The sequence below is a fragment of the Sphaerodactylus townsendi genome, linkage group LG01 (genome assembly GCF_021028975.2).
Source record: "Sphaerodactylus townsendi isolate TG3544 linkage group LG01, MPM_Stown_v2.3, whole genome shotgun sequence".
NCBI classification, from domain to species: domain Eukaryota; kingdom Metazoa; phylum Chordata; class Lepidosauria; order Squamata; family Sphaerodactylidae; genus Sphaerodactylus; species Sphaerodactylus townsendi.
Window position 1 is genome coordinate 55,465,744 of NC_059425.1, and position 26,232 is coordinate 55,491,975.

General features: G+C 42.4%; 1 protein-coding gene across 1 annotated transcript; it reads right to left on the reverse strand.

Moving 5' to 3' along the window:
- Nucleotides 1-4,250: 4,250 nt before the first annotated feature.
- On the reverse strand, nucleotides 4,251-25,609 carry RD3 (RD3 regulator of GUCY2D). The gene is made up of 3 exons (XM_048486562.1): nucleotides 25,387-25,609; nucleotides 9,940-10,240; nucleotides 4,251-7,114 (listed from the first exon to the last, which is right to left on the reverse strand). Exons 2-3 carry the CDS (start codon nucleotides 10,233-10,235, stop codon nucleotides 6,817-6,819), a joined length of 594 nt encoding a protein of 197 aa, XP_048342519.1. The 5' UTR covers nucleotides 10,236-10,240; nucleotides 25,387-25,609; the 3' UTR covers nucleotides 4,251-6,816.
- Nucleotides 25,610-26,232: the final 623 nt, after the last annotated feature.

Consider the following 26,232-nt stretch of genomic DNA (forward strand, 5'->3'; position numbering starts at 1 on the left):
GAAGCTGAGGAGGTGCTGATCAGACCTACCCCCAAATTATCTCTGCTTCGTAACTCCAAATAGACTTCATGAGCCATTCATATGTATGTGGTGGTGGACAGCGCTGTCAGGTCACAGCCAACTTGCGGCGACCCAAAAGGATGTACAAAGGTGGTTGCCATTGCCTACCTCCATGTAGCAACCTGCCTTTCTGTAGTGATCTTCCATCCAAATACTAACCATGGATAACCCTGCTTAGCTTCTGAGATCAGGCTAGCCCCAGGGCAATGTACAGTACAGCATTTCAAAAGGTACTATACATTTTCACAACTTTTATTTGGTAAAACAGTTTAACAGAAGAGGGCACCCTCTACCTGCTAATGTATCAGGGATGGAATTTAAATAGAATCCAGGTGCGCTGAAAAATGTACTGTTACAGAGTTTCTTCACAGCTGAAGCTGCTTTTATATCAAATCAAGCCACTAGGCCACCTAGTTCAATGTTTTCTATTTTGAGTGGCCATGGTTTTGCAGGAAATATCCCGCATCACCTGCTACTAGAGATGCCAGGGACTGAAGGTGAACCATTCTGCCTACAGTGCTTACCTGAGCCACAGTCCATCCACTAAGAGAAATTATGAAAATCTTTCATAAATAGAATTTCCTTTAGAAATGTGCTCTGTCTTGTTCTTTCAAACAGATAATGATTATTCCTGTTCAAATATAGTTATGATGAACCCTCAACTTTCCTTCCTTGCTTATTTGGCCAGGTTCTTCACACATTGGCTAGCTTACTGTCACAGAATGGAGACTGGACCTACTTTCTGTCACAAGTTTATCTTTGTTTTTTGGGGGGAATAAGGTGGCCAGGCTGCTCATCATAGTCTTCCTGTTCTTTTAGCTTTCTTGCATCGAAGTTGTATGGAAGCTGACAGTTTCACCAGCAAGTTCTGCCTTCTTTGATAAGATGCTGTCAGCAAGGGGTAGGGGTTTGCTGCCAAAAGATTTTGAGTTAACGAACATAGCATATGCTGTATTGTCGAAGGCTTATACAACACTCCATAGCATATGCTATAAGCCAAGTGTTTTCCACTGCACACAATTATTGGTCACATAGTTTCCAAATGAATAAAGACAGTATCTGGCATATGTATTGTTCACCACTGCAGTGTAGTCTAGTCACAGATGTAAGCAGCGTGGTGCCGACCCCCTCCGTGCGCAGCCTGGGGGTCCACCTGGATTTGTCTCTTTCAGTGGAGACCCAGGTGGCCCATACAACCCGGGCTGCTTTTTTCCACCTTCATCAGGCCCGACGGCTGGCGCCCTTCCTCTCCCAAGCGGACCTAGCCACTGTGAGCCACGCAACGGTCATCTCCAGACTAGACTATTGTAACTCGCTCTACGCGGGCCTTCCCTTGCGTTTGATCCAGAGACTAAAGCTGGTCCAGCATGCAGCGGCGCATTTGCTTGCAGGTAGCGCCACCTGGGCACACATCCAACCTATACTGCGTCAGCTGCACTGGCTTCCTATGGAATTCCGGATCATCTTCAAGGTGCTGGTACTGACCTTTAAGGCTTTATGCGGCCTGGGACCATCGTATCTTCGAGACCGGATCACCCCATATGTCCCTGCACGGCCTCTTCGATCAGTAGAGGCCAATCTACTGGTGGTCCCTGGCCCCTCGGTGATACGGCTGGCCTCCACACGGGCCAGAGCATTTACGGCTCTGGCCCCGGCCTGGTGGAATGCTCTCCCGCCAACTGTCCGGGCTCTGTGGGACCTCGCTGAGTTCCGCAGGGCCTATCAGACGGAGTTGTTCCGCCGGGCCTTTGGAGGAACCGGCCGTTGAAGGTGCCCCCCCCCTTCTCTGACATCTGGGCCAACTGTCATCTTAGACCCGCCATTCCTCCCTTTTGGAGGGGGAGGGAGTTTTTAGAATTGGAGCGTTGGACGCCATCGTCCCCCCCCCCCTTTAAGGGAGGGGTGGGAACTAGAGTAGATTGCGGAACGCTAATTATTTTATTGTAATTTATTATATTTACTAGATATGTTTTTTACGGTTGTCTCTGCTTTTAAATGTTTTAATTGCCTATATTGTTTTCTTTTGTGTTGTACACCGCCCAGAGCCCTCCGGGGATGGGGCGGTATAGAAGTTAAATAAATAAATAAATAAATAAATAAATGAATGAATGAATGAATAAAATAATGAGTAAGAGGGGTGGACTCTATCTAGAGAACTGGGTTTGATTCTCCACTCCTCTACAAGTGGTGGGCTCTGATCTGGTGAACCAGGTTTGTTTTCCCACTTGTCCCCATGAAGCCTGCTGGGTGATCTTGGCTAGTCACAGTTCTCAGAACTCTTTCAGTCCCACCTCCCCAGGTGTCTGTTGGGGAGAGTGGAAAGAACAGAGTGTATAAGCCACTTCGAGACTCCCTTAAAGGGAGAGAAAAGCGGGGTTTAAAAACCAACTTTCCTTTTTCTTCATTAACTAATATTTATGCATAGGAAATACTTAATACCAAGTTTATTAGAATAATCTGCAAGGCTTATTAAAGTGCTGATACAGAAACTTACTATGTTGCGTTCTGTCAGAAGACAGTTTCTTGCCTATGCATTTATTTAATCTTAAGAATATGACCTTGGAAGAAAATATTTATCCAAAAATGACCACAATTAATGTTATTATAATGAAGTGGTAGAAAACTGCAATTGACTTGGAATTGCTTTGTTCAAAATTGCTAGTGATAACAAATGTCCTGTATGAGAGAATTAGTAGACTGATTTCATTTGATGTAAGTGAATAAATTTAAGTGTACACACACAGAGGTAACAATTGCACAGGGAATGTGTGTGTCAGAGACAATCATAAGCTTTCTTTCTTGGTGACTTGCGTACTTCGATGAACCAGTTGAATTTTGTTCATGGTTTAAATTTTGGTAAGAAGACTGGAGAAATGCACCCAATGTTGAGAACCAGCAGTCCTTAAAAGTACCACCTATATGGATATACATGGAAATATTATGAGGGCAATAATTCCTGTTATTCAAAGAAAGATGTCTTGCTAGCCCTGTCAAGTAGCTTGTTTTGGACCTTCATATTCCTAATCTCTTATCAATCTACAGCTGGTTCAAACATTTTAAGGTTTCCTGCGCTGGCCTCTACTTCATGCCTCAACATCCTGTCTTCAAAGTTTGAGTAAGCACAGCATTTGAACTATGGGTATATCAAACCTTGCTTTTCTATGTGGTAAGCAATGTAATTTGTGTAGACCAGTGTTTCCCAACCTTTTCGACGTCGCAGTACCCTTGACCTCGCTCTTCATATCTCAGGGTACCCTTGAGACTTGTTTGATTTTTTTTTTGCATTTTTAGGGGTTTTTTTTCGTTTTTGGCCTGGAGGTGGGGCAAGGGAAAGCAGCATTGACAGCCGCGTTGTTTGCCAAAATTCGGCTTGGATTGGGGGAATTTAAAGGGAAAGCTCCCTTTAAATCTATCCCACAATCCACGCCAAATTCAGGCAAATAAAACAATGCTGTTTTTCAGTGTTATTTAAAGAGAGCCCATGAGGCTTCCACCCCTTCCCCTTCAAAATCCATTTGATTCCGGGGGGGCGGGGGAGGTAGAATTGTCATGGTATCCCTGGGACGTGCTCATGGCACCCCAGGGTACCACAGAACCCTGGTTGGGAATCACTGGTGTAGACGATGATAAAGCCTAGACCCCACTGAAGAGTTTGAAGTCTTCCTCCAGCCTGAAGGGCTTTTTCCCTCCAACAAGTGGCTTTTACTCCAATGCAACAGTCCTTTAATTGGGAGGAAGACTTCCTGGAAATAACTGGTTTGAGCCAGCTTTTCCACCGGTACAAAGGGAATTAGGGAGGGAATCCCATTTAAACGTCGAAAAGCAGAGCTGGATAATTATCAGACCTATGCAGAGAGAGGCCATGTGACAGAAGCTGTAGTAAAGAGGGAAGTTGTGGAAAACAAAGCAAAATTCCATGGCAGAGTGGAGATGTGAACATGGGTCTCCCAGACCCTAGTCTAACATGAGCCACACTATGCCATCATATATAAAATTGTTTATCTTTTAAGATGGTGTTACTATATCTCGTAAGTACTTGGCTTATCTATTTTTTAGAATGTAATCACAGGGATTATGTGTTAGGAAACCTACCTTGTTTTAATGAGTGCTCAGTATGGCAACATCAGAAGCAATACTGAAAGGACTCACAAATAGCAGTGTGCGGAAATCAATGACAAGGACAACCAAAATTAAAAGGATGTATTTCAGAATTTAATACAATGCATATGTATAGATACACATTAGATACAAAACTTGATCATCTGACTTGTTGGAAAACAGCTTTTCATGCATAGTGGTTTATTTTATTATTAGTTTCTGAAAGCAACCATGTGGGGGTGGGGAACACAAACATGCAAGCACTAGACAGAAAAGAAATCAGTTCTACCCCAAGAAACTTCACCTTTGAAAAAGTGTCCTATCAAAAATACACTATTAATAATCAGAGACTCAGCTGGGGCAGCCCCTCCCCCACCGTCTCAGTGTCCACTTCAGGAAAGGTAAGAGAGGAGAATCTTAAGCCAGAAGCCACTCTTAGCTTCTAATTTTAGTTGTACGAGTCTCTCTCTATGAAAAACAGAGCTTAGAAAAAACTGTATACAATTGCCTTAAATATTCAGAGACATAGAAAATGGCATAGCAATTGTATGATTGTCAACATTTTGATCTCTTCCTCTGAACCTGAGTTTAAATGGTCTGTGTCAAATGAGTTGTAACAAATGGAAGCCCTGAGTTTGTTTTGTGAATAATAATGCCATTTGCTGGTATTTTGAGAGAAAACTTTTTGTCTGGAAAGACTTTAAAAAAAATTATGCATCACAATCTCCTCTTGTGCTTGAACGGTTAGAATATAAATCTAGCAAAATCATTCCAGAAGAAAATTTAACAGCATCCTAATAGCCAGACTATCCCTCTGTCATCACAGCTTGGCAACTATGCAGGGTCAGCTATGGTTAGTACTTGGATGAGAGATCACCAAGGAAGCCTGAGGGAGCTGGGCAGAGAAAGGCAAAACACCTCTGCTCATCTCTTGCCTTTAAAACCCCATGACCCTGAGGTCATCATTGCTGGAGGCTTGAGAGTACTCAGCTATTTATTACCTGAAGCACTTGAACCTTGGCTGTCCTGTTCACCTTCAAGTCACAGCTCTAAGAGATCAGATCTCTCAAATTTCAACAAGAGCTGATGCCTGGCCTTGGCTGCATACTGAAGATTACAAACATGCCCATAGCATTCTGTGCAAAAGACAGAATGAGTCAGATTCAACCACGGTTATGTCCAAGTACCACTGATTTCAATGGAGGCCTAAACACAACCTACATCTTTCATATTGCTATCAATGACATTTAACTTTGGCCTGGACCATGCCTTCTGCATGCAAATGCAGACAATGCAAAGAAGCTGCTAATAAAAAGCCTTGACTTTGCAGTAACTAAGACTGGATTAAAGTGAGGTAATGTTCAGAAATCCCTTCTAACTAGGGTTGCATTTTGTGTGCCTAAGGGGCAGCTTCCATGTGCATCAGTGTTGTTCAGAAACAAATGTATTTCTTCTAGAAGAGAAGAAAAGCATGGAAGTTACCGCTTATTTCAAAGTAAGAGATATAAGTACAGCAGCAACTGCCTCCGAACTGCACCACAGAAATGATGCCCTGCTCCTCCTCCCTGTTACCTAAAACCAGGAACAAGACAGAGAGGGCCCTCTGAAGATTTCCATAGCACAGTCTCATGTTCAACAAAACTGCACATGGGATTCATTTTCACCAGGAGACATTCAATACAGGCAAGGAACTGATCAAAGCAAGGGCATATCAGGGTGGGATCATACAACTATTTGTTTCCAAAGAGGAAAAATCACCCAAAACAAAAAAATTAGAAATGGCCTTTAAATGATGAATAGTATTCAGAGAGGCCCACAAATGTTGACTTGACATAGTAGTCAATAACTGTTCCTAACAATCAGTGGAATTCATTTTATATTTCCTACATCACAACAGAAAAGTGATCATGTATCTTTTGAACCTGATGCCCAGAAAAGAAATTGTGTAGAAGACAACCAATGGCTGGGATGTGTAACTCCAGCCCTTAATAGTGAGGTTGACAATATTTCGGTAGAAGACATAGATGGGAACTGTTCGGGAAGTGTCACACATTGCCTCTCCCAGCCTTAAAAGAAAGTTACTCATGGTATTGGGGAGGGAGGTGGTTACTATAAGATTTCTCTACTGGTCACCAGAAATAAATGTTGGGTCTCCACTGGGCAGGTCTATCCTGGATAAGCAATAAATTTCTGTCAGGGATTGCTATAGAGAGCGATCTATAAATGTGCATCAGCTCCAGTTCCTATGGACACAATGAGAGAGGGAGATATCCACACACAGGACAAAAGAGACACATGGGGTTTATCCTCATAACCACTTTTCTGGACTTCTTTTTCAAACTTTTGAAAACAAAATCACTTGGCTCAGCTGTATGGGATTCTTTTACCCACACCATAGCTTGCAAAGCTGTCCATCTGTATTGGTGAGGCCAAACCATATCAATGATTCACCGTGCACACATTCATTGACTGCACAATAAAACTTCAGATGCATGGATTAAAAGAAGCCCTCAAAGTGTTCATGTGAATTTATCCATAGAAAAGGGCAAAAAGGGTCAACTGGATAGAAGACAAAAATGACACACAGACCCAATTGGGTAATAAATAAATAAATACAATGGTCTGTCTCTAAAATCTTATTGTTATAAGTAAACAAAGTCAGTAATCCCTCGTACTCCTGAACTCTGGCATGCTCCATACTCTCCTGGTTGGATCAGTGCCCCTCTCAACATCTTCTGAAATGGTCTTGATGTCACTGCTGAATGGGGAAATTCTGGAACGGGACCTGAAATTTGTGAGGGAAAGGCTGGTTTTGTGCTTTGTGTTCCACTGCCTGGCAAGCTTATTTGCCGCTTCTTCCTCTTTCATTTTCTCAATAACATCATGGAGAGCAGAACGGAACAGCCGAGATACTTCTGTTGCTTCTGGTTCATATTCAGCAATGAGTTGCCGGAATCTGAGGGATGATAAAAGTCAACTAGTTTACAATGTTAGAATGAAGGGAAAAGCACCACTATATGTTCACATCTTACAAGAAGTTCAGACTCCCCCTTAAAACGGAAATGGAGGGTGGTTCTTTTTAAAATATAAACATTGTGTTAGTTTCATTCCAATTATAGTGGAGAACTATTAAGCCAGTTTACATTTTGACACCCAGATTTTTTAAAATAAAGAACTATTTATTTTTAAAGTGCTGGTTAAATGGCAGAGTAGAAATAAATGGACAGTTCTCTCAATGGAAGGCAGTGGCAAAGCTGCAATGGGGTGGGGGTGGGGGTGTGCACCATTGGCGTCATGTGGGGTGAAAAAATCACCCCCAGGCCCCCCTCCCAGGGGTGGGGCATGGTGGGGGCATGGGCGGATCGGGGCAGGGGTGCATGCGGGCAGGTCATGCCCTGGGTGCAGTTTCCTCTCCCTCCGTCCCTGATGGAGGGAAGTAAGCTGTGGGGTCCCAGAAGTATTGTTATTAGCACAGGTGCTACTAAGGGCTAATCTTCGAGACATTGACTATATGAGGAGCAGAGAATTGCAGCACAAGGTTATGAAGCCCATGAAGCATTGATTTGATAACAAAAAAGGGGGGGATCACGTAATGGCAGCCATGGATCATTTTGAGGGGGTGAATGTGGACATATATCATGTTAAAGGTGGGATTCAAAACATTTTAGAAACATTTTAGGTGTTTTATGCAGAAAGGGCCACAGCGTACAGAAGTGAAAAAGGCAAACTCTGTTTTGGGGATTATTAGGAAAGGGATTGAAAGTAAAACAGCTGACATTATAAATCTATGGTGTGCTCTCATTTGGAATACTGTGTGCAGTTCTGGTCATCATATCTCAAAAAGGACACTGCAGTGCTAAAAAAATACAGAAGAGGGCAACCAAGATGATTAAGTGGTTGCACAATTTTTCCTGCGAGGATAGGCTGAAAAGTCTGGGGCTTTTCAGTTTAGAAAAAAATGACTATAACATAACAGAAGTTTATGAAATTATCCATGTGGAAGGGAAAATAGACTAGTGGTTCTCAATCTTCCTAATGCCGCAACCCTTTAATACAGTTCTTCATGTTGTGGTGACCCCCAATCCTAACATTTATCCATTTTATAGATGGAGAACACTGATGCAGAGAGTCTTAGGCAACCCCTGTGAAAGGGTCGTTTGACCCCTAAAGGGGTCCCGACCCCCAGGTTGAGAACCACTGGAATAAATACAACTTTTTCTCCTGCTCCCAAAATACTAGAACTTGAGGGCATCCAGTGAAGTCGATGGGAGGTAGATTCAGGATGACCAGAAGAAAACACTTCATTAAAGAATTAGAACGAGTGATTAAAATGTGAACTGCTGCCAGAGAACTGGAGTAAAAAAAATATCTCCACAAAACTGATATCGCCACAAAACTGAGAAAAGTCTCAGTTGAACAAAACCTGTATCATTTTTTTAAAACCTTTTGGGGGTTAAAAAAAAACCCAAATCCCACCACAGATTTTAATAACAGTTGCCCTCAGTGATCATGGCTAGGCAACTATATTATTGCTAGCCTTCCAGCCTTGACTTCTGTTAGTAAAAGGAATGGGGAAGGGAGAAAGACTCTTTCCAGAGGGAACGCTCATCATGGCCTTCCCCAGCTGCAGTCACCAGCTGACTTGATACCATGTGATTTGCATGATTCACCCAGTCCCAGCAGCTAGCTATTGTCCTACTACAGCCATTCCATGAACGCCTGTGTAGTATTGTGATTTAGAGTTTTGAACTACATCTGGAAGACCCACGTTTGAATCCCAACTCTGCCATGGAAGCTGCCTAAGTGATTTTACGCCAATTACAGGTTTGTGGCCTAATCTGACTCACAGGGTTGTGAGGATAAAATAGAGGAAAGGACAGTGATATAAACTGTTTTGGGTCCCCACTGTGCAGAAATGCTCTAAATAAATAATATAGATGAAGAATCAGGGGGGGGGGGGTGCAGATAAAAGGCAGGGGAGAGAAGGAAACAGGAAAGGGAGGATATGGATGGTTTCAGGAAGAGGGGGGGAAGTACTGTGGGGTAAGGGATACAGAGGGAAATGAGGTGACCTCTGCAAGCCCTTGTAGGTTCATCACTGTGCAACTGGGCCCAGCCCAGCATCCAGCACCACTCAGGAGCTCATTCCGCACATGCAGAATAATGCACTTTCAAACTGCTTTCAGTGCTCTTTGAAGCTGTGCGGAATAGCAAAATCCACTTGCAAACAGTTGTGAAAGTGGTTTGAAAACGCATGATTTTGCGTGTGCAGAAGGGGCCAGGGAAAGCTTAAAGGGGGGAGGGAAGATAAAAGGAAGGTTAGTTGTCAGGTGAGAAGGAGAGAAGCAACCAGAAACTGGCTATGGGTGCTTTTGGAGAAGGAAAGAGGAAATATTGCAGGAGGAGAAAATAAGATTCTTCCCCACAAGTCCCTGGGGGTCCCCTGCTTGTAACCTTACAACAGTCAACTATTAGATCTTAGTTTTTCTCTTAAGGCCGCTTTCATATACTAACCAAATATGGGAACTAAAAATGCAACACAGTACAAAAGTAAGTATTGTCAGTATCACAGACACACACGGCTGTCTCATCAGTACACAGAAACACACCACTGTGAAACATACAGAATTCCCCTCATTTTCCAAAAACTCAAATTGTGGAATAAGAATTAACCACTATCTTGAAATCCCAACCCACTCATATAGGTCCCAACCCACTCATTGTAGTCCTGAATTTTCATGGAAAAAATAGAAAAGTTCTTGGTCACTGAAGGCTTCATACCTGATAATAACAGGACCACAGTATGAAGGGCATATTTTGGAACACAAGTCCTCCAGTTGCAGACGTTCCCCTGGACTGATATCATAGCTGTGCTTCTGATAGCTGATCAGCCAACTATAGTCCACACCTGTCTTTATCTTGCGGTACTCATTCTCTCTGTCCCGCTGCTGTTTCTCAGCTTCCTTGATTTGCCAGTCCAGCTCCATCATAAGGGTTTCCACCACCATTTCTGTGGGACTCCTTTGGGACATTCGTCTTGGAGGTTCATTCCACTTGAACCAAGAAGTCAGCGACATGGTTTCTGTAAAGGGCAAATGGAAGGTTACAACATATTCATATTTTCAGCTGGAAAAGTGAATGTTTCAGATTTGGGTCTTGCATAGATTGGGGCCAAATACACCAAGATTATGGAGTAAAGTTCATGCTCTGATAAAAGTGAATGGTCAAAAATTTGGAATGCTGCTCCTCCCCACCATTTCATCCCTTCTAGAAATGGCAGTAGTGTTGAGATGGAGAAGAACTGCAGAGGAGCTCCACTCACAGGATGCAAGTACTTCTGATGTTATCCTTGCGCTATGTAAAAAGAGCCCTTCTAGCTCAGACTTATGTTGTATGTCTAGACCAAAATTTTGTTTCACAATGTAGCTAACCAATTGGTCTAAAGCCCCAACAAACAGGGAAGATATACATGAAGTTGAGTCACATCACTGGTTTCTACTCTGACTGGTGATGGCTTTCAGGTAGAAGGAGATCTTTCATATCATCTACTAGCAGACCATTTAACTGGAGATGCCAGGGAATGAAGTTGGGACTTTCTACATGTAAAACATATACTCTACTATTAAGCTATGGCCATTCCCAACCAAGGCTCCCCAGTATTGCCTCCCAGCACTGATATTTAGAGGTTTATTGTCTCTGAATGTCATGGTTCCCCTTAGTTACCATGGCTAGTAGTAATCAATGAACCTATCTATGAATTTCATCCCCTTTTCAAGTCATCTATGTTACCAAACATTAGCAGTGAATTCCAAAATGTAACCACTTGTTCAATAAAGAGGCACCAATTGTTGTCCCTCCTGAATCTACTGCCTATCAACTTCAATAAGTTCCCCTTAGTTTATTACTAAGAACATAAGAATCCTGTTTCACACAGTGGAAGGTCAACAGCTTGTTGAAGGGGAGTATTTGTTGCTTGTTATTTTCCATTTTCAGTATTTCTGATGTTTTAATTATTTATTTACATGGAATGTTTATGATTGGAAGCCACTTGGAGCTTTGTAGAAAAAACACTATAGAATTATATTAAACAAACATTCTAATAATATTGTACCACTATCTTTATTTAGGAGACAGAAAGCCTCACCAAACAGTTGCTGCATATTAGGCCTCCTGTTTAATCCCCATACCTAATTATCCTAACAGCAGGACATGTGATCCAAATCTATTATTCCCCATTGCACTTAGAATAATTCCATATACAGCAGGGCCAAACAGAGGCTGGAAGAGAAGCATACAACTGGAGTTTCCACCTTTGTCACAGAATTATTCAGATGTTATATTTCCCTTCAGAAATTCACAAAGAGGTTCATACACATGTGTGGAATGACAGATGAATGTGTGAGACTCATAGCTCCAGTATCTTTATTTGCAGATCCTGCCACAGTGAGCATTCTGCCTCTTGGGTAATTTTTGTTTACAGTATTTCACTTTTTAAATGCCCTGAGACAAAGGTCGAATCCCCACTACTGTCTTAGCCAGGTTTCAGAACACAAACTAACCAGGTTTGAGGGACGACCTCCCCAGTCGAATCCCCACTACCGTCTTAGCCAGGTTTCAGAACACAAACGACCTCAAATCTGGTTAGTTTGTGTTCTGAAACCTGGCTAAGACGGTAGTGGGGATTCAACCGGGGAGGTCATCCCTCAAACCTGGTTAGTTTGTGTTCTGAAACCTGGCTAAGACGGTAGTGGGGATTCGACCAAAGAAAACACTAAGGAGTGGAATTGAATAGATAAGGATACCAATGAAATCATAACCAAGTATCTGTCCATAGTTTCCATAGGATTTAGTTGTGATTAATTTTTCTGGGACTGTATCCAAAGATATTGCAATCCACACACATTCTAATTAAATTGTTTAGTTAGTTTTTATCCCATCCTTTCCCAACGACTCAGGTTCAAGGCGGCTTCCAATTAAATTCATAAAAGTTAAAATATATAAATAACATTAAAACCCCAGTTAATAGAACTCAATGGCACTTTAACACAGCCGAGGGGGTGGGGCAGTCAAAAAAGAAAGTTTAGGGCAATTAAAATTCTGATAGGAAAAGGAAAAAACAATGATATAACAATAGATAATAGAGGAAAAGTAGGGACAGGGGAAAGGAAACCATTGCGGTCCTCAACCATAGACCTGGAGGAACATCGCACTCTTGCAGGCTTTACAGGACTGTATCAGATCCCACAGGGCCCAGGTCTTACTTCAAAGAGTGTTCTACCAGGCCACAGCAAAAAAGGCTTCGGCTCTGGACGAGGTCAGTTGGATGCTTTTGGGGCCAGAAACTACCAGTAAATTGTCTCCTGATGAGCAAAGCACTCTTTGGGTGGGGGAGGTATATTCAGAAAGACAGTCCCACAAATATATCTAAAATATACATCTCCTAAAGTCATCAGGAATGTATGATTGTCAAAAACCAAGTTACCCATTAGCCAGACCACTTGTAGTACATGTGGACTTCTCTAAAGGGTTTATTAGATACCATCTGGACACAATGGACTTCAGTATTGAGTAGCGCAGTCAGACTGAGCCACAGAAGTGGAGTGAAGGGGGTGGGGGTGAAAGAATACTAAATTTTGTTTTGAATCTTCCACATTTTCATCCTGTCCTTCCTCCAAGAAGCTCAAAGACAGGAATTGGTACAAAATTACCCAGAAAGCTTCAGACAGAGTGGAGATTTTAAACTGGGTCTCCTAGGTCCCTTTCCAATACCATGCACTTCTCATCCTTCATTAGGTCGATTACTCTGTGCCCTCTCCACCTCCCCCTGCTTATTCTTTTAATAGAGTGCAGTGTAGTCTGATGATGTTTGGGTTGGTTAGAAGCGTGTAGGGGAAGAAAATATTTTGGCTTCCACCACTCAGGTATGGGCCTAGTTCAGGAGGGCCCAGAGCACCCTCTCTGCCCCAGACTGCTTCTTTTCCCAACAGGGAATACCTTTCAGGTGTCCAAATGAGGTGGAAGGACCAGGCAAAATAACAGTTTATTAAGGAGATCTAATAACAACAATAATGAGATCAGAAAAGCCAGTAAACAAAACAATAAAAATACTAATGCATCTTATCTTTACTGTCCCTATCTATCTCTTGGAACTAGGCTTCAGGCTAACTTACTCCTTCCTGAATGAGGGATCGTTCCATCTGCAGTCACCCCTCATCCCTGCTCCTTAGGAGCGAACCACCCACACTTTAGGTCAAGGTCTTTTAACCATTCTTCCCAGGAACTACTCCTGCCAGTCTGATTGGTCCCGATTTTTCTTCCAAATCCTCTTTTACCAATCACAAGGCCCAGAAGTGCCTGGAATACTTAATATAGGCCTCCCAGGGGGCTATAAACCACACTCTAGGCTTAGGATCATGACAGAGTCATTTTTATCCCTGTTGCAGATGGGGTTGGCAGGTCCCTCTGGCTACTGGTGGGGGATGGTGGCCCAATAGGGCTGCCAGATTCAGGTTGAGAAATGCCTGGAGATTTGGGGGTAGAGTCTGGGGAGGCCATAGTTTCCACCCATTTTCTCTGTAGTCTGGAAATTAGCTGTAATTTCAGGGGACCCCGACATCCCAGCTGAAGGCTGGCATTCTTATCACAGAAGGGGAAACACAGAGAGCAGCTCATGAAACTGGCATTACATTCTTGTACATTCTTAGTTTCTATTTACTTACTACCAAAGTGGAGAACAATTCTTTGGATCTGGCATCATGTTGAATACCATCTCCAAGATTTCAATTTTAATTACAGTCTGAGAAAGTACACTTGGTTGATGAGCAAGATCCACAACGCTTTCTCTTGGACAGCCTCAATGGCTAGGCTTTACTTTATGTGTGGTGTTTAATCATCATGTGTCATTTCAGTAAGACTTTTGTCTTCCTGAAGTAGGATTTTCCTCAGAAGAGGAAATGGCTATTTGAGGAGATTACCTATTTGGGGAAATTACCACTTGCATGAGTTATGTGGATAGTTGAATTAAACGTTCCTTTATATTGTGGAGGCATCTTTTATATAGGGCACCTTGCACAAAGTTTGGTTGACAGTTGGCTCTTAGAGATCTGTAACAGAACAAAAGACTTCCAACATCCACGAATAGTGGAAGAACAATAGCTTTGAATGAGGAGCGGTGGGATGCATATCAGTGAGCAAGTGGTTGTTTTGAAGCTTCGGGGACAACACGGCATGATCCTTAGAGCCTCTGCAACTACTATATCAGCACTTGCCAACAAACATAACAGCAAGTAAGGGTTGGAGCTCTACTTTCCATGTCTCAGGAGTCCAGTGGAACCTTATCCAGCATAAGCTTTTGAGAGTCAGAGTTCACTTCATCAGATATGGCTCAGAAGTTTCCAATCCCAGGTGCCACTTTTCTATTACAACGCATTGCTTGCAAGGTATACTTTCCAGGGGAGAAGTGGCAGGCAGATGAACTGGTACCAAATCTTTAGCCCACTCACTTTCCCCCTGCAACTCTCCCCACATGTGTTGTAGTCTTCCCAGCCAGGATTCCAGCCCCTGTCTCCATTGTGAGAAGATTATATAACATGCTTGTTGTACTGTGAAGATAAACAGCAGTAATGCTCCAAAGTGGATGCTTTTCAGAAACCTATGCTCTTCATTTAAAGTAGTTTACATGCATTTAGAAGGCTCCTATCGTAACAGCCACATGTCAAAAATGCACTCTGTTCAACTCTGTAACATGCATCTATGTGGGTTTCTTCACCAAACTGCACAATGCAGAAATACACACAGAGAAGCCAAGGTTGTAAGAACATAAACAGAACCTATTGGATCAGACCAGTGATGCTTCTAATCCAGCATACGGTTTCACACAGCATCCAGCCATTTGCCCAGGAGGGCCAAACTAATAGGGCATAGGAGCAGAGAACAGTCACTCTCCCCAGTCTTCTTATGTGTTACAAGATGGAAATAAATACATATCCATTTCCAATTTAGAAGTGGCTAAGTGTCTTAGGGCATCTCTACACTTAAAATATACACCATAATATTTTACTGTACACTTAAAATATAAAATGTGATTGCAAGAGACCAGTGGCGAAGCCACCAGGGGACAGGGGGGTGTGCTGTGCACCGGGCGCACAATTTTGGGTCACGTGGGGGGCGCAAAATTCCCCCCAGACCCTTCCCCCTTCCCCCTGTGGCACTCCCCCCCATGGCACCCCCCCACACATTACAAACCAAGCAGGCTGGAGAACAGGCTTCAAAAGGCCCTGATGGGAACTACATTTCCCAAGGTCTCCTGGGAAATGTAGTTCCCACCAGGGCCTTTGAAGCCTAGAAGGGAACAGGCCTGTTCTCCAGCCTGCTCGGTTTCTAAAGTAAGGGGGGGGCACCGAGGGGGCGCCACGTGTGGGGGGGTGCTGCCGAGGGGGTTGCCACACCAGGGGGATGAAAAAGCCAGAGTACGCACCGGGCGCACTCTGGCCCAGCTACGCCTCTGCAAGAGACATACATTTGCAGACATGTATAATTCAGGTAGCATCTCCAGTTCAAAAGGCCAGGCAGTAGCTAATGTGAAAGACCTCTGCCTGAGACTTTGAGAGCCACTATATACCCTTTTCAACAAAAAGAACTAAGTAGAATTGTAATTTCATCCATCACGTGCTGGATCGTCTTTGTTTCAAAATGTTCTTCTTGGGTCCTAGTGCCTACCTAGTTCTGTTAGGATACACCAGTAGACAATACTGACTTTGACAGACCAACATTCTAACCCAGTATAAGGCAATTTCATTTATTATTTGTCTATTTAGAAAATCTGCACCCTGCCTTTCTGCCCTGATCAGGGCCACCAAGAGGACTAGCATACATAATAAAAATACATTTCTAAAACAATTAAAACCATGCCATAATATACATACATAAAAACAAAAGATAAAATATACAGCAGGAAGGTGGAATCACTGAAGGAACACCAAACAAAACTAAAAAGTCTTCACCCACTGGCAGAAGACAGCAACAAAAAGAGAAGAATGAGTCACTCTAGGGAGAAAGTTCTAGAGTTTTGGTGCCACTACCGAGAAAGTCTCCTTGCATGATGCCACCCACCTAACCTTAGAACCCATGGCGCAGCTGTCAGATAGGTTCATAGTAGACAGTCTTTCGGGTGTGCTGATTCCAAGCCACACAGGGCTATAAGGTCAACACCAACACCTTGATTTGTGGCCAGAAACAGACCAGAAGCCAATGAAGATGGGCTAGGAAGGATTGATATGGACCCTATAACCTACTCCAGCCGACATCCTGGCTGCAATATTCTGCTCAAGTTGAAGTTTCTAAACACTTTTCAAGGACAGCCTCATGGACAGGCCATTACAGTACTCTAATCTAAATGTAACCTCACAGTGGCCAGATCTCTTCTGCTTGGGAAAGACAAGTTAACTGGTTCATGTATTTATTAAAACATTTGTCTCCTGCTTTTCTTCATGGTTCAAGTCAGTTTACTATTATAGCAAAAGCAGAAAAAGGTAATCCTAGCCATAGCTGCCACCTGCTTATCCAGCAGTTGGCCTGGGTCCAAGAGCACCCCCAGGCTTCATGTGTGCTCATCACGTTCATGTACAGCTGCAGTGATTCCCTACATTCGATAAAGTTGAAGAGACCTGCAGATTTCTCTGGTTAGTGCACTGGAAGGGAAGTTTCCTCTGCTACTCAACAGGAATTATATAATTAGTTACTTTTTCTTTAAAACTGACTCTAAGAGCATAATTCTATGCTATATGCCAATTGCTACTTTTGTCAGCACCATTTTCCCCTTCCAATTTTCCAATTGCACCATTTTCCCCTTCCAATTTTCCCATCACAGTAGCCCTGTTCTTGTACAGTTTACACTGGATTTTTCTTTGTATGTGCATTGAGCAATTCTTACATTACATTCAATGCACATACACTTGAATGTGTGACACAAATCCCACATTTATCTAGATACTGATTCCTAATTTCATTTGTAAAGTGAATGCCCATTGGCTCTTTCTTATGAACAGGTTCCACACATACATGCAGAATGTACATGTTCTCTATAACATGTGAACAAGGTTAATTTTGCACAGGGATATGGGTATTTTTGTGATGATACCACACCTTTGGGGAAAGGGGGTCTCCCAAGTTCTGAGGGAGAAATAGAGAGAAATCAATGCAATGCAATCAATGCAACCTTATATAAGAGCACTGGAACCTTTAATTTTTACACACTCAAATGTGTGAAATATGTGTGTAACAGGGAATTATGCTTTCATCAACCAATGTAATAAATCTCTCAGCCCAAATATTTAGTCTTTCCATTGGTGTCTGATGTCCTAGAGCAGTGATTCCCAATCTGGGAGCTGGGGATTCCTGAGAGGCATGAAGTTATTACAAGGGGGTGCACAAATTCATATGCTCAATAAGGATTTCATTTTGATTTTTTATATTATGTATTTTCCCAATCAATGGATACTAATAGTACAATTACTATCATGTGGGTGGGGAGTCTGTGCAGTATTTTGATGCTTCAAATGGTTCCTCATACATGAAAAGATTGGGAAGCACTGCCCTAGAGCTCAGACAGATGGTGTGTATGAACACATCCAGAACTCTCCTTTCAAATCTCAGTTCAGTCACAAACTCAGAAGATAAGCCTTTATGTTCTCATCCTATCTTCAATACAGGACCACTAATTCTAGTATACATCACATGGCAGTTGTAAAAATCACCAAGATACTTTAAAAATTTGGAAGTGTGCCATATAAACACTACACATGATTAGAGACAAAAATGTTGGGAAAACAAGGTTGGATTTTTATAAAAAATCCTTGATATTATAACTTTAGATTGGGCAGAAACTTGAAGGAATTCAAAGCTATTATTCCATACCTCTTTAAGAATGGTTACATCACAACATGCTGTGCTGAAAGAAGGATATCAGGAAAGCTTTCCAATATCAGGGACGCTGGAGTAAAACCCCGTAAAGAAACATTATTGACTCACTGAGTTGTAATCCTCAATTAGTGTAATTGACTCGCTACAGTGTAGTGACTCACTTCAGTGTAGTGACTCACTACAAAATAGTGAGTCAAAGGTTCAAATTTAATTCCAGATCGTTTACATAACATGCTTTTTAAAAAAAAAACACCCATATCAATGATATTATTTGAAAACAGACTGTGGTGTTTTCAGCAATGGATACAACACTTTTCTTGCATTATACATTCCAGGCTTCAATAGGATTGTTGAGATTTTATAGAAATGATTGATGACATTACTTAAGTCAAGAAAGATACACAGTCAGGCCTAAGCTATGAATGTCAAATGACTCCCTTCTTAAGATGCATACTTTTAAAGTGTCCCATTAATCTGAAGTGGCAGCCAAGACAGGAACACTTGTTCAGGCATACCTCTGGAGATCTGCAACTAATTGTTTTTCATAATTCGTCATTAAAGCTGAATAAAGAAGATCTGTGCATAGGAACAAAAATGTCTCCACCGCAACAAATACATAATATCATTACAATGACATTTTCTACTGGACCCACATGTTTCAGAAGAAGCATACAATGTTTTGTGCTCAATTTGAGTTCAGTAGTAGCTTAGAGTTCTAGTGTGGTGTAGTGGTTAACAGCAGGTGGATTCTAATATGATGAACCAAGTTTGTTTCCCCCACTCCTCCACATGAAGCCTGCTGGGGGACCTTGGGCTAGTCACAGTTCTCTCAGATCTCAGCCCCCCCTACTTCACAAAGTGTCTGATGTGGAGAGAGGAAGGGAAGGAGTTTGTAAGTCGCTTTGAGACTCCTTATGGTTGAGAAAAGTGGGATATAAATCCAAACTTTTCTTCTTCTTAAAGACCAGCAAGATTTTCAGGGTCTAAACTTTTTGAAGTTACCCACACGTCTTCATCAAGCGTGTGTAACTGCAATGTGAACTGCCAGCCATTGTATCATCTTTTCACTTAGCAGTGTTTCCACACAATATTGCTATTTCCAAAAAGTAGCTGATACTGACAATGAAACAGTTTATGACAGGCAACAGTGTGATGCCATGGTTGCTGCTATATATTATGGTCATAGTGGTAGTAAATCACCAGAGAACATTTTTAGCAGTCTGCAAACGCTGACCTAGGTAAGACTGTCCAACACCAATCCCAGCCAAATGGTTCAAAAGAAAACCATAATATCTCCTGAAAAGTCTAGCAGAAACAACTGGTGGTGCAGGGGATTGCCTCCATGCCATTCTTGGGAAGCTTTATCAGAGGGATCAAAGTAAGTTCTGTTCCAAAACTGGAGCTATACCTGACTGAAATAAGTCGAGATATTCAGTTCCACTCCAAACTACTTGAAGTAAGACAAGTACTAGCCATTTGAGAACATTGCCCAAAAAGAAACTACTAGAAATCAGCCAGTAATTAATTGGATCCTCAGGATAAGAATTATTTTTTCTAATGGTAGATGAACTAGTGCCTCTTATACATCACTCCTTTTTTCATGGATGCATTCAGTTCTGTATGTTTTTGACATGACCCAAGAGTTGCAAAAGTTGAAGGAAATGATAATAGGTTGCACATGAACCAATCTAATGGGTCCCCCATTTCCCTGAAGAGCCAGTTCCTAGACCTAGACATATGGTAATATCATGAACCTGACTTTTCCACTGATCATTAGCAAAGTGATGTCCAAAAAGACAGGACATAATCCAAGATAAACCTTGACTTTTATGCACTTTATTATAGCTGATACAGGACCAACAGACTGAAAATGTTGTTCAGCGTCATAACATTAAATCCCATTTTTAGACAGCTTAGTTGCACACTGATTAGATTTTTAAATTTAAATCAAAACATTCTTAGATGTACCCACATGATCTTCAGCCTATCATGACCCAGTTATGCTAAAGTACTTTGATTTAAACTGATTTAATTTATCTGCAGTCAATAAAACTAAATCAGCTTAACGCTCAAGTTCATGGGATATGATGGTCTAGGAAATCTAAAAACTAACTCTCAATCTGTACAATCTAGCTACACTGAATCATGGATCATAGCTTTAGGGACAAGATTCCACTGAATCATAATCTTATTCATGTTCCACTGGAACATAACAGATTACAAATATCTGGATTTTCTGATGAAAGTATTTAGCTTGAAGCAGGAAATGCATTGCTCTTAGTTCCTAGAACTGAAGGGAAAATTACAAATTACATGTAATAATGCCCAAAATGTCACTACTGTAACCACCGTCATTTATTACTTATCAAATCTATATTAGGCACTTATACAGAATTAAAATGACATCTCTGTCTGCAGAATAACAATAAAATGCAAGAAAACAAGAAAGGGATACAGAAAATGATAAAACTATACATTAATGATGGTGGACTGAAAGAAGTAAAAAATAAACAAAGTAAAGATTATATAGAGGTATTGCGGCGGGGCGGGGGGGGAGGTAGAGAAGCCAGAGAAGCAAAAAAGAAACATCAAAGAGTCCAATGGGACAAAAAAGGCCTAAAAAAACCATTATTAACTAAATAACCAAAAGGCCTAAATAACCATTATTACACGAAAAGGGCCACAAGAAAGAGAAGTAATAGCAAAAGGAAATGCAGATTTAGTAAGAAGATTAGCATTTGATTAATTCAAGTACAAAAGAGAGGAAACAGAAGAGAAATAAAAAGGGGCAAAACCAGGTTTGGTTTGGCTACTTATGCCCATACCCTCCCTGATTGGAAATTTCCTGTCACAGCCATTTTTACCACTGCAGAATTTCAGACCTCAATGCACTTTACAAATACACATCTAAATTTAGAAGGAAGAGAGCACCTAGGGGTTGATTTGGAAAATTGGGCGAGTGGAAGCACTACTTCCCTTATCTCTTTTCCATTAAAAAACCACAGCTCCCAAAATACTTTGTTTAAGAAGGTCATTTTAACCTGACCTGTACTTTGGCCTCAGTTCAAGATCCTGTAGATACAGAAAAGGTTGACACTAGCTTCTTCTTCCCTGCTCCAAGGAAATCTTGGCCTCACCTATGATTAGAAACACATACAAGGGTCTATCCAAAGGTAAAAAGGCTGCCCTTGCGGTCTAAAATGCCCATACACATGCACGTGCCTTCACACAATCAAGGTTGTCAATTTGGACAGCTCTGATCACCTTTGCGTGTAAGGAGTGAACAGGACTGTCAGCTCCGAGTTCAGAAATATCTGGAGATTTGAGGGTGGAGCCTGGGAGAGCGAAGCTTGGGGGCGGAAGGGGCCTGGGTTGGGTGTAATGCCATGCCCTTCACATTCCAAAGCAGTCCTTTTCTCCAGGAGAAGCAGAATAAATGTTTTAAATAAATGATTCATAATATCTGCAGATCAGTTGAAATCCCAGATCCCACCTGAAGGTTGGCAACCCTAGAAGTGAATGTCTCACAAGCCAATTGGAGCATCCATCAATGGGCTGATAATATTATCTATCTATCTCTCTATCTATCTATCTATCTATCTATCTATCTATCTATCTATCTATCTATCTATCTATCTATCTATCTATCTATCTATCTATCTATCTGCCTGCCTGCCTGCCTGCCTGCCTGCCTGCCTGCCTGCCTGCCTGCCTGCCTGCCTGCCTGCCTATTTGGATTTCATAGACCGCCTCATCCCCGAAGGGCTCCAGGCGGTTTACAACAGCATCCAATAATCAGTAATTAAAACAACATTTAAAAACCCTTAACATTCAATAAGCAGCGTACCAATCCCCCCTAGCCACCAGCAAGGAGATGGTAGCCTGGTAGGGTTGCCAGATCCAGGTTGGGAAACGCCTAGAGATTTGGGAACGGAGCATGGGGAAGACAGGGATCTCAGTAGGGTACAGTGCCATAGAATTCACCATCCAAAACATCCATTTTCTCCAAGATAACTGATCTCTGTAATCTGGAGGTAAGATGTCATTCCAGGGGATCATCAGTTACCACCTGGAGGCTGCAATCCTTAGCCAATAATAATGCCAGGAGTATATGTGCACATATACACAATGCACTGAACACTGTCACACTGTACTCAACAGAACTCAAAAAGGCTCAGCTGTGGCTAGATATGCCCTGTCTTTGTTTGGCAATATATAAAGAAATTCTATCACTCTGAATCAACTAATTGCTGAACAGTCCCTAGGGGCCGAGCTCCTTTAGGCCTTACCATGTGTTTTGTTAAGCCTAATTTGTATCCACTGCATTATTCAGAGCAAACACACTTTGTGAAGCTCCTGTCTCACCAGCGTTGTCTTCTGGGTTTTGGCCATTGCATTGCTTTACTTCTCCAGGAGTCATCCCAGGTCTCAGAATAGGAGAGAGGGGGCTCAGGATTGCACCACGAAAGTTCTGTATCTCTTTCCTGTAGCAGTATTCCTAAAAATTACAGCACACCTCTCCTTCTACTCCTCCCTGGCCTGGCTGAGGAGGCACATTTATGCTTCAGTCCCACCCTACCAATCAGGCCCACCTCTGGGCCCTGCCCCTATACCCTGAGTCATTATCTGGGCTAGAGGTTGGAGTACCAATCTCTCTCCCCACCCCTAGTCTACTGCCCCATACTAGCTGGCCCTCTCCCTTTCTCACCAGCTGGCAGGATGGGTTCTGAGGCTTGTTGTTCCCTGGCATCGTCTTTGTTCTCCTGGCACTGGGAGGTGTTGTCATCACCCAGTGCCCAAGGCTGTGGGGTTCAGGAGGGAAGTGGTGAGGTCCATGTCAAGTTGTTGGTTCTACTTGTCACCCAGGGTCCTGTCTTGGTAATTCTAGCCAAGTCGGCAGAGGCTTCCTGAGGTACAAGTGGAGTAGGTGGGTCCTGTTCAGTTCTTGCAGTGTTAGAGAAGTTCCCTACTTAGAAAGAGGTGCTTCAGTTGAAGATGGGTCATATTATGGCCCCAGATATACAGACATACGCTTATTTACACTTACCATTATTCTGTTGAATGTACTCTATCACTTCATTTTGCTGCTTGGGATATTATACTTGTCTATCACACAGCAGTCAGAAGTGTTCTGCTATCGATTTAAATCCCTTGCTTCCTTTAAAAAAATTACAGCAGGGATTTCAACCCATCACAACTCTTTTTGATAAAAGCTTTGATCTTCCATTGATCAAATGCTATTTCAATAAATATAAGACTTTCTCAAAGCAGGCATATCTTGAGACCATGTGAGAAACAGAGTTGTTTTTGGTGACAACAGGACAAACTATTTCTGGTTTTGAATACTGTCAAAAAAGGATTGCTTTTGTTGAGAGAATTGTATAAAATAGCTTTAAAGCGATACTATCCGGACTGAGTACCTTTCCCACAGACAAACAGTCATTATTAAAACCCAGTTTTAAAAGTCTCCATTTTAAGTCTGTGGTTACTGAATTCAAGAAGTAACAGTACTAACTTCTTCCTATACATACACAATCATTCAGGTTCATAAATGTTGGTAATAATTCACTATATATTAATTAAGCAATAATTCCACTTAACAGATTCCAGGGACATTAGACACACAAACAAACCAAAAATTGGTTTATACTTTGGATCACAATGAACATTGTTGAAGGCTTTTACGGCCGGATTCAACTGGTTCTGGTGGTTTTCCGGGCTGTGTGGCCATGGTCTGGTGGATCCTGGTCCTAACGTTTCACCTGCATCTGTGGCTGGCATCCACAGATGCAGGTGAAACATTAGGAACAAGATAAGCCAGACCATGGCCACACAGCCCGGAAAACCACCAGAACCAACAATGAAAATTGGCCTGGGAATCAAGTCCTTGCTGTGCCATAATTTCCATCAGGTAATCTTTGATAAATACTCTTTCAGGCGTAAATAATAGGGATAACACAGACATGTTGAGAAGAAGTGTGATATTTGCTCATTTGTGAACACTACTGCAGAGATTATCTGCTCCACAGAACAGAGAATGAGCTGCGTGGCCTTTAGCAGTGCTAACCTTATGTTGATGGGGGTCCGGGAAAAGGATGCAAGTTGAATCAGCCTCCCCGCCCAAACAGGTACTAACTAGACAGTCAAAGCAGACAGTACCAAGCATGTATTAAGAACCCTCCCTCTGTATCCCATGCTCATTGGTGTGCACTGGATCCAGTCTAGCATACACAGTCAACTGTTCCCAAGTTCCAAGCTTCTTCAGAAGATGCCTGCATACAAAAGCAGCATTCTCAGGTATGTCCAGAGGTGGGATCCAACCAGTTCTCACCACTTCTCTAGAAGTGGTTATTAATTTTTCTGAGTGCCGAGAAGGGGTTACTAAAGCAACCTCCCTGCCCAATAGGGACTGGAGGTGCGTGTGTGCGGCGACGCCACTGTTTGAATCCCACCACCATTGGAACCTGTTATTAAAATTTTTGGATCCCACCACTGGGTATGTCCCCATGCTATAGTAAAGATACTTGGACCTCACTGACTCTGCTACTCGCTCAGTAAAATATTGAAAATATTCAGGTGCTCCCAAAAGAGATGGAAAGTTCCTTTTAAAGTTTAGTGGGAGGAAAGAGGTGTAAATTTGAAGCAAGAACTCTCCCTCACAAGAGCGCCCAGTATTCCAGCAGAGGGTACCAGAGAGCAAAGAAACAGAGGGATACAGGATTCCCTCCTTCACTCACACTCTCTCACACACACACACACAGTCTCTGATTAAAGAATTAGGTACTTGCTGTAGTAGCCAGGAATATTATTTATGCTTGTAGAATTAAAGCTCCATCTACCAGTACAGCTGTATTGGCAAAGATCTACACACATTATACATTCACAGCTAACCAAGTGTCTGAATGTATTTTATATATTGATTCCTGCAAGCATAGAGGACATTGCTGGCTGCTCCAGCAACAGCTTCTATGTTTCCACTCCAGGCTATTTTTCTGTGTGAAGAAGATATGCATTCCGTTTTCTGCTTGATCTCCATCTCACACGCACACCCCGTAATCCGAAACATTTATTTGGAACTAAGCTTCACAGACTTATTTTCAAGTAAGTTATTTTAGCACTGCTTTTCCAACCATAAAAACCACACTGCAGATCTGCACCAATGTGGGATCCCCATCAATGCATGCTATACGCGACAAGAGCATGTAGCGGCGATGCCAAGGAAAAACCAACCACACTGCACACCCGCTTCGCTCCTCTTTCCCCAACTTTGCGCTGCCTTCGAGAAACCACCGACACCTCTGTTCTTACCTGGTGCCTGCAAGGCTCTAAAAAGGGACCCCGAGTCCAGCTTGGGGAAGGGAAGAAGCCCAAACTGTGTGCCTTCTTGCAGGCCCCGTACGAGGCTTTTACTGCTCGGCCACAAACTTGAGCAGTGGCGAAGCAAGCTCAGCCTCGACGACCCCGGCAAGCTACTTGTTGCCTACCGAGTCGCTTTGCCTACACAGTCTGGGCATGCCGAATTGGTCTCTCTGGGGAACCTTCCCGGCTGCCGATTGGCAGTTGCTATAGTGATTCCCTTAAGCCTCTTTATCTGTGGCGGGAGGGGATTTGGTGAGCAGTCTGCAGGCGCAAGAACATCCCTTGGGAAGGGAGAGGAGGGCAGAGGATGCCGGGGTTTGACCGCATTGGAAATCCAGACAAAAAACCTCCCTTGACTTTCAAAGAAAGCTTCTAGACAGCATTTTAAAATTACAAAGTACCAAATAATTTGCAATGTTCCCAAAAGAATTTTGTGACCAAAAGGATTCTAAATGGGAGCGCCAAAGCCGGGTGGATAAGACTGAGGCTCATTCCGCACATGCAGAACAATGCACTTTCAAATTGCTTTCAGTGCTCTTTGAAGCTGTGCGGAACAGCAAAATCCACTTGCAAACAGTTGTGAAAGTGGTTTGAAAACGCATTATTTTGTGTGTGCGGAAGGGGCCAGAGATTTTAAAAGCTAGTATAATGTAACTAGTGGGGCATTGGACCACGCTTATGGGAATCTGAGTTTTAATCCCCTACTCAGCCATGATATGTTTTACCAAGGAGATTGGGGCAAGATTTTCTCCTCACAACAACCGTGTGAGGTTGGATAAGTGCCAATATGATTGA

Coding starts and splice junctions, on each gene's coding strand:
- RD3 (XM_048486562.1), bottom strand. CDS start 10,235: ATGTCGCTGACTTCTTGGTTCAAGTGGAATGAACCTCCAAGACGAATG. Junction 7,115..9,939: donor TGTGGTCCTGTTATTATCAG/GTATGAAGCCTT, acceptor ATCATCCCTCAG/ATTCCGGCAACTCATTGCTG.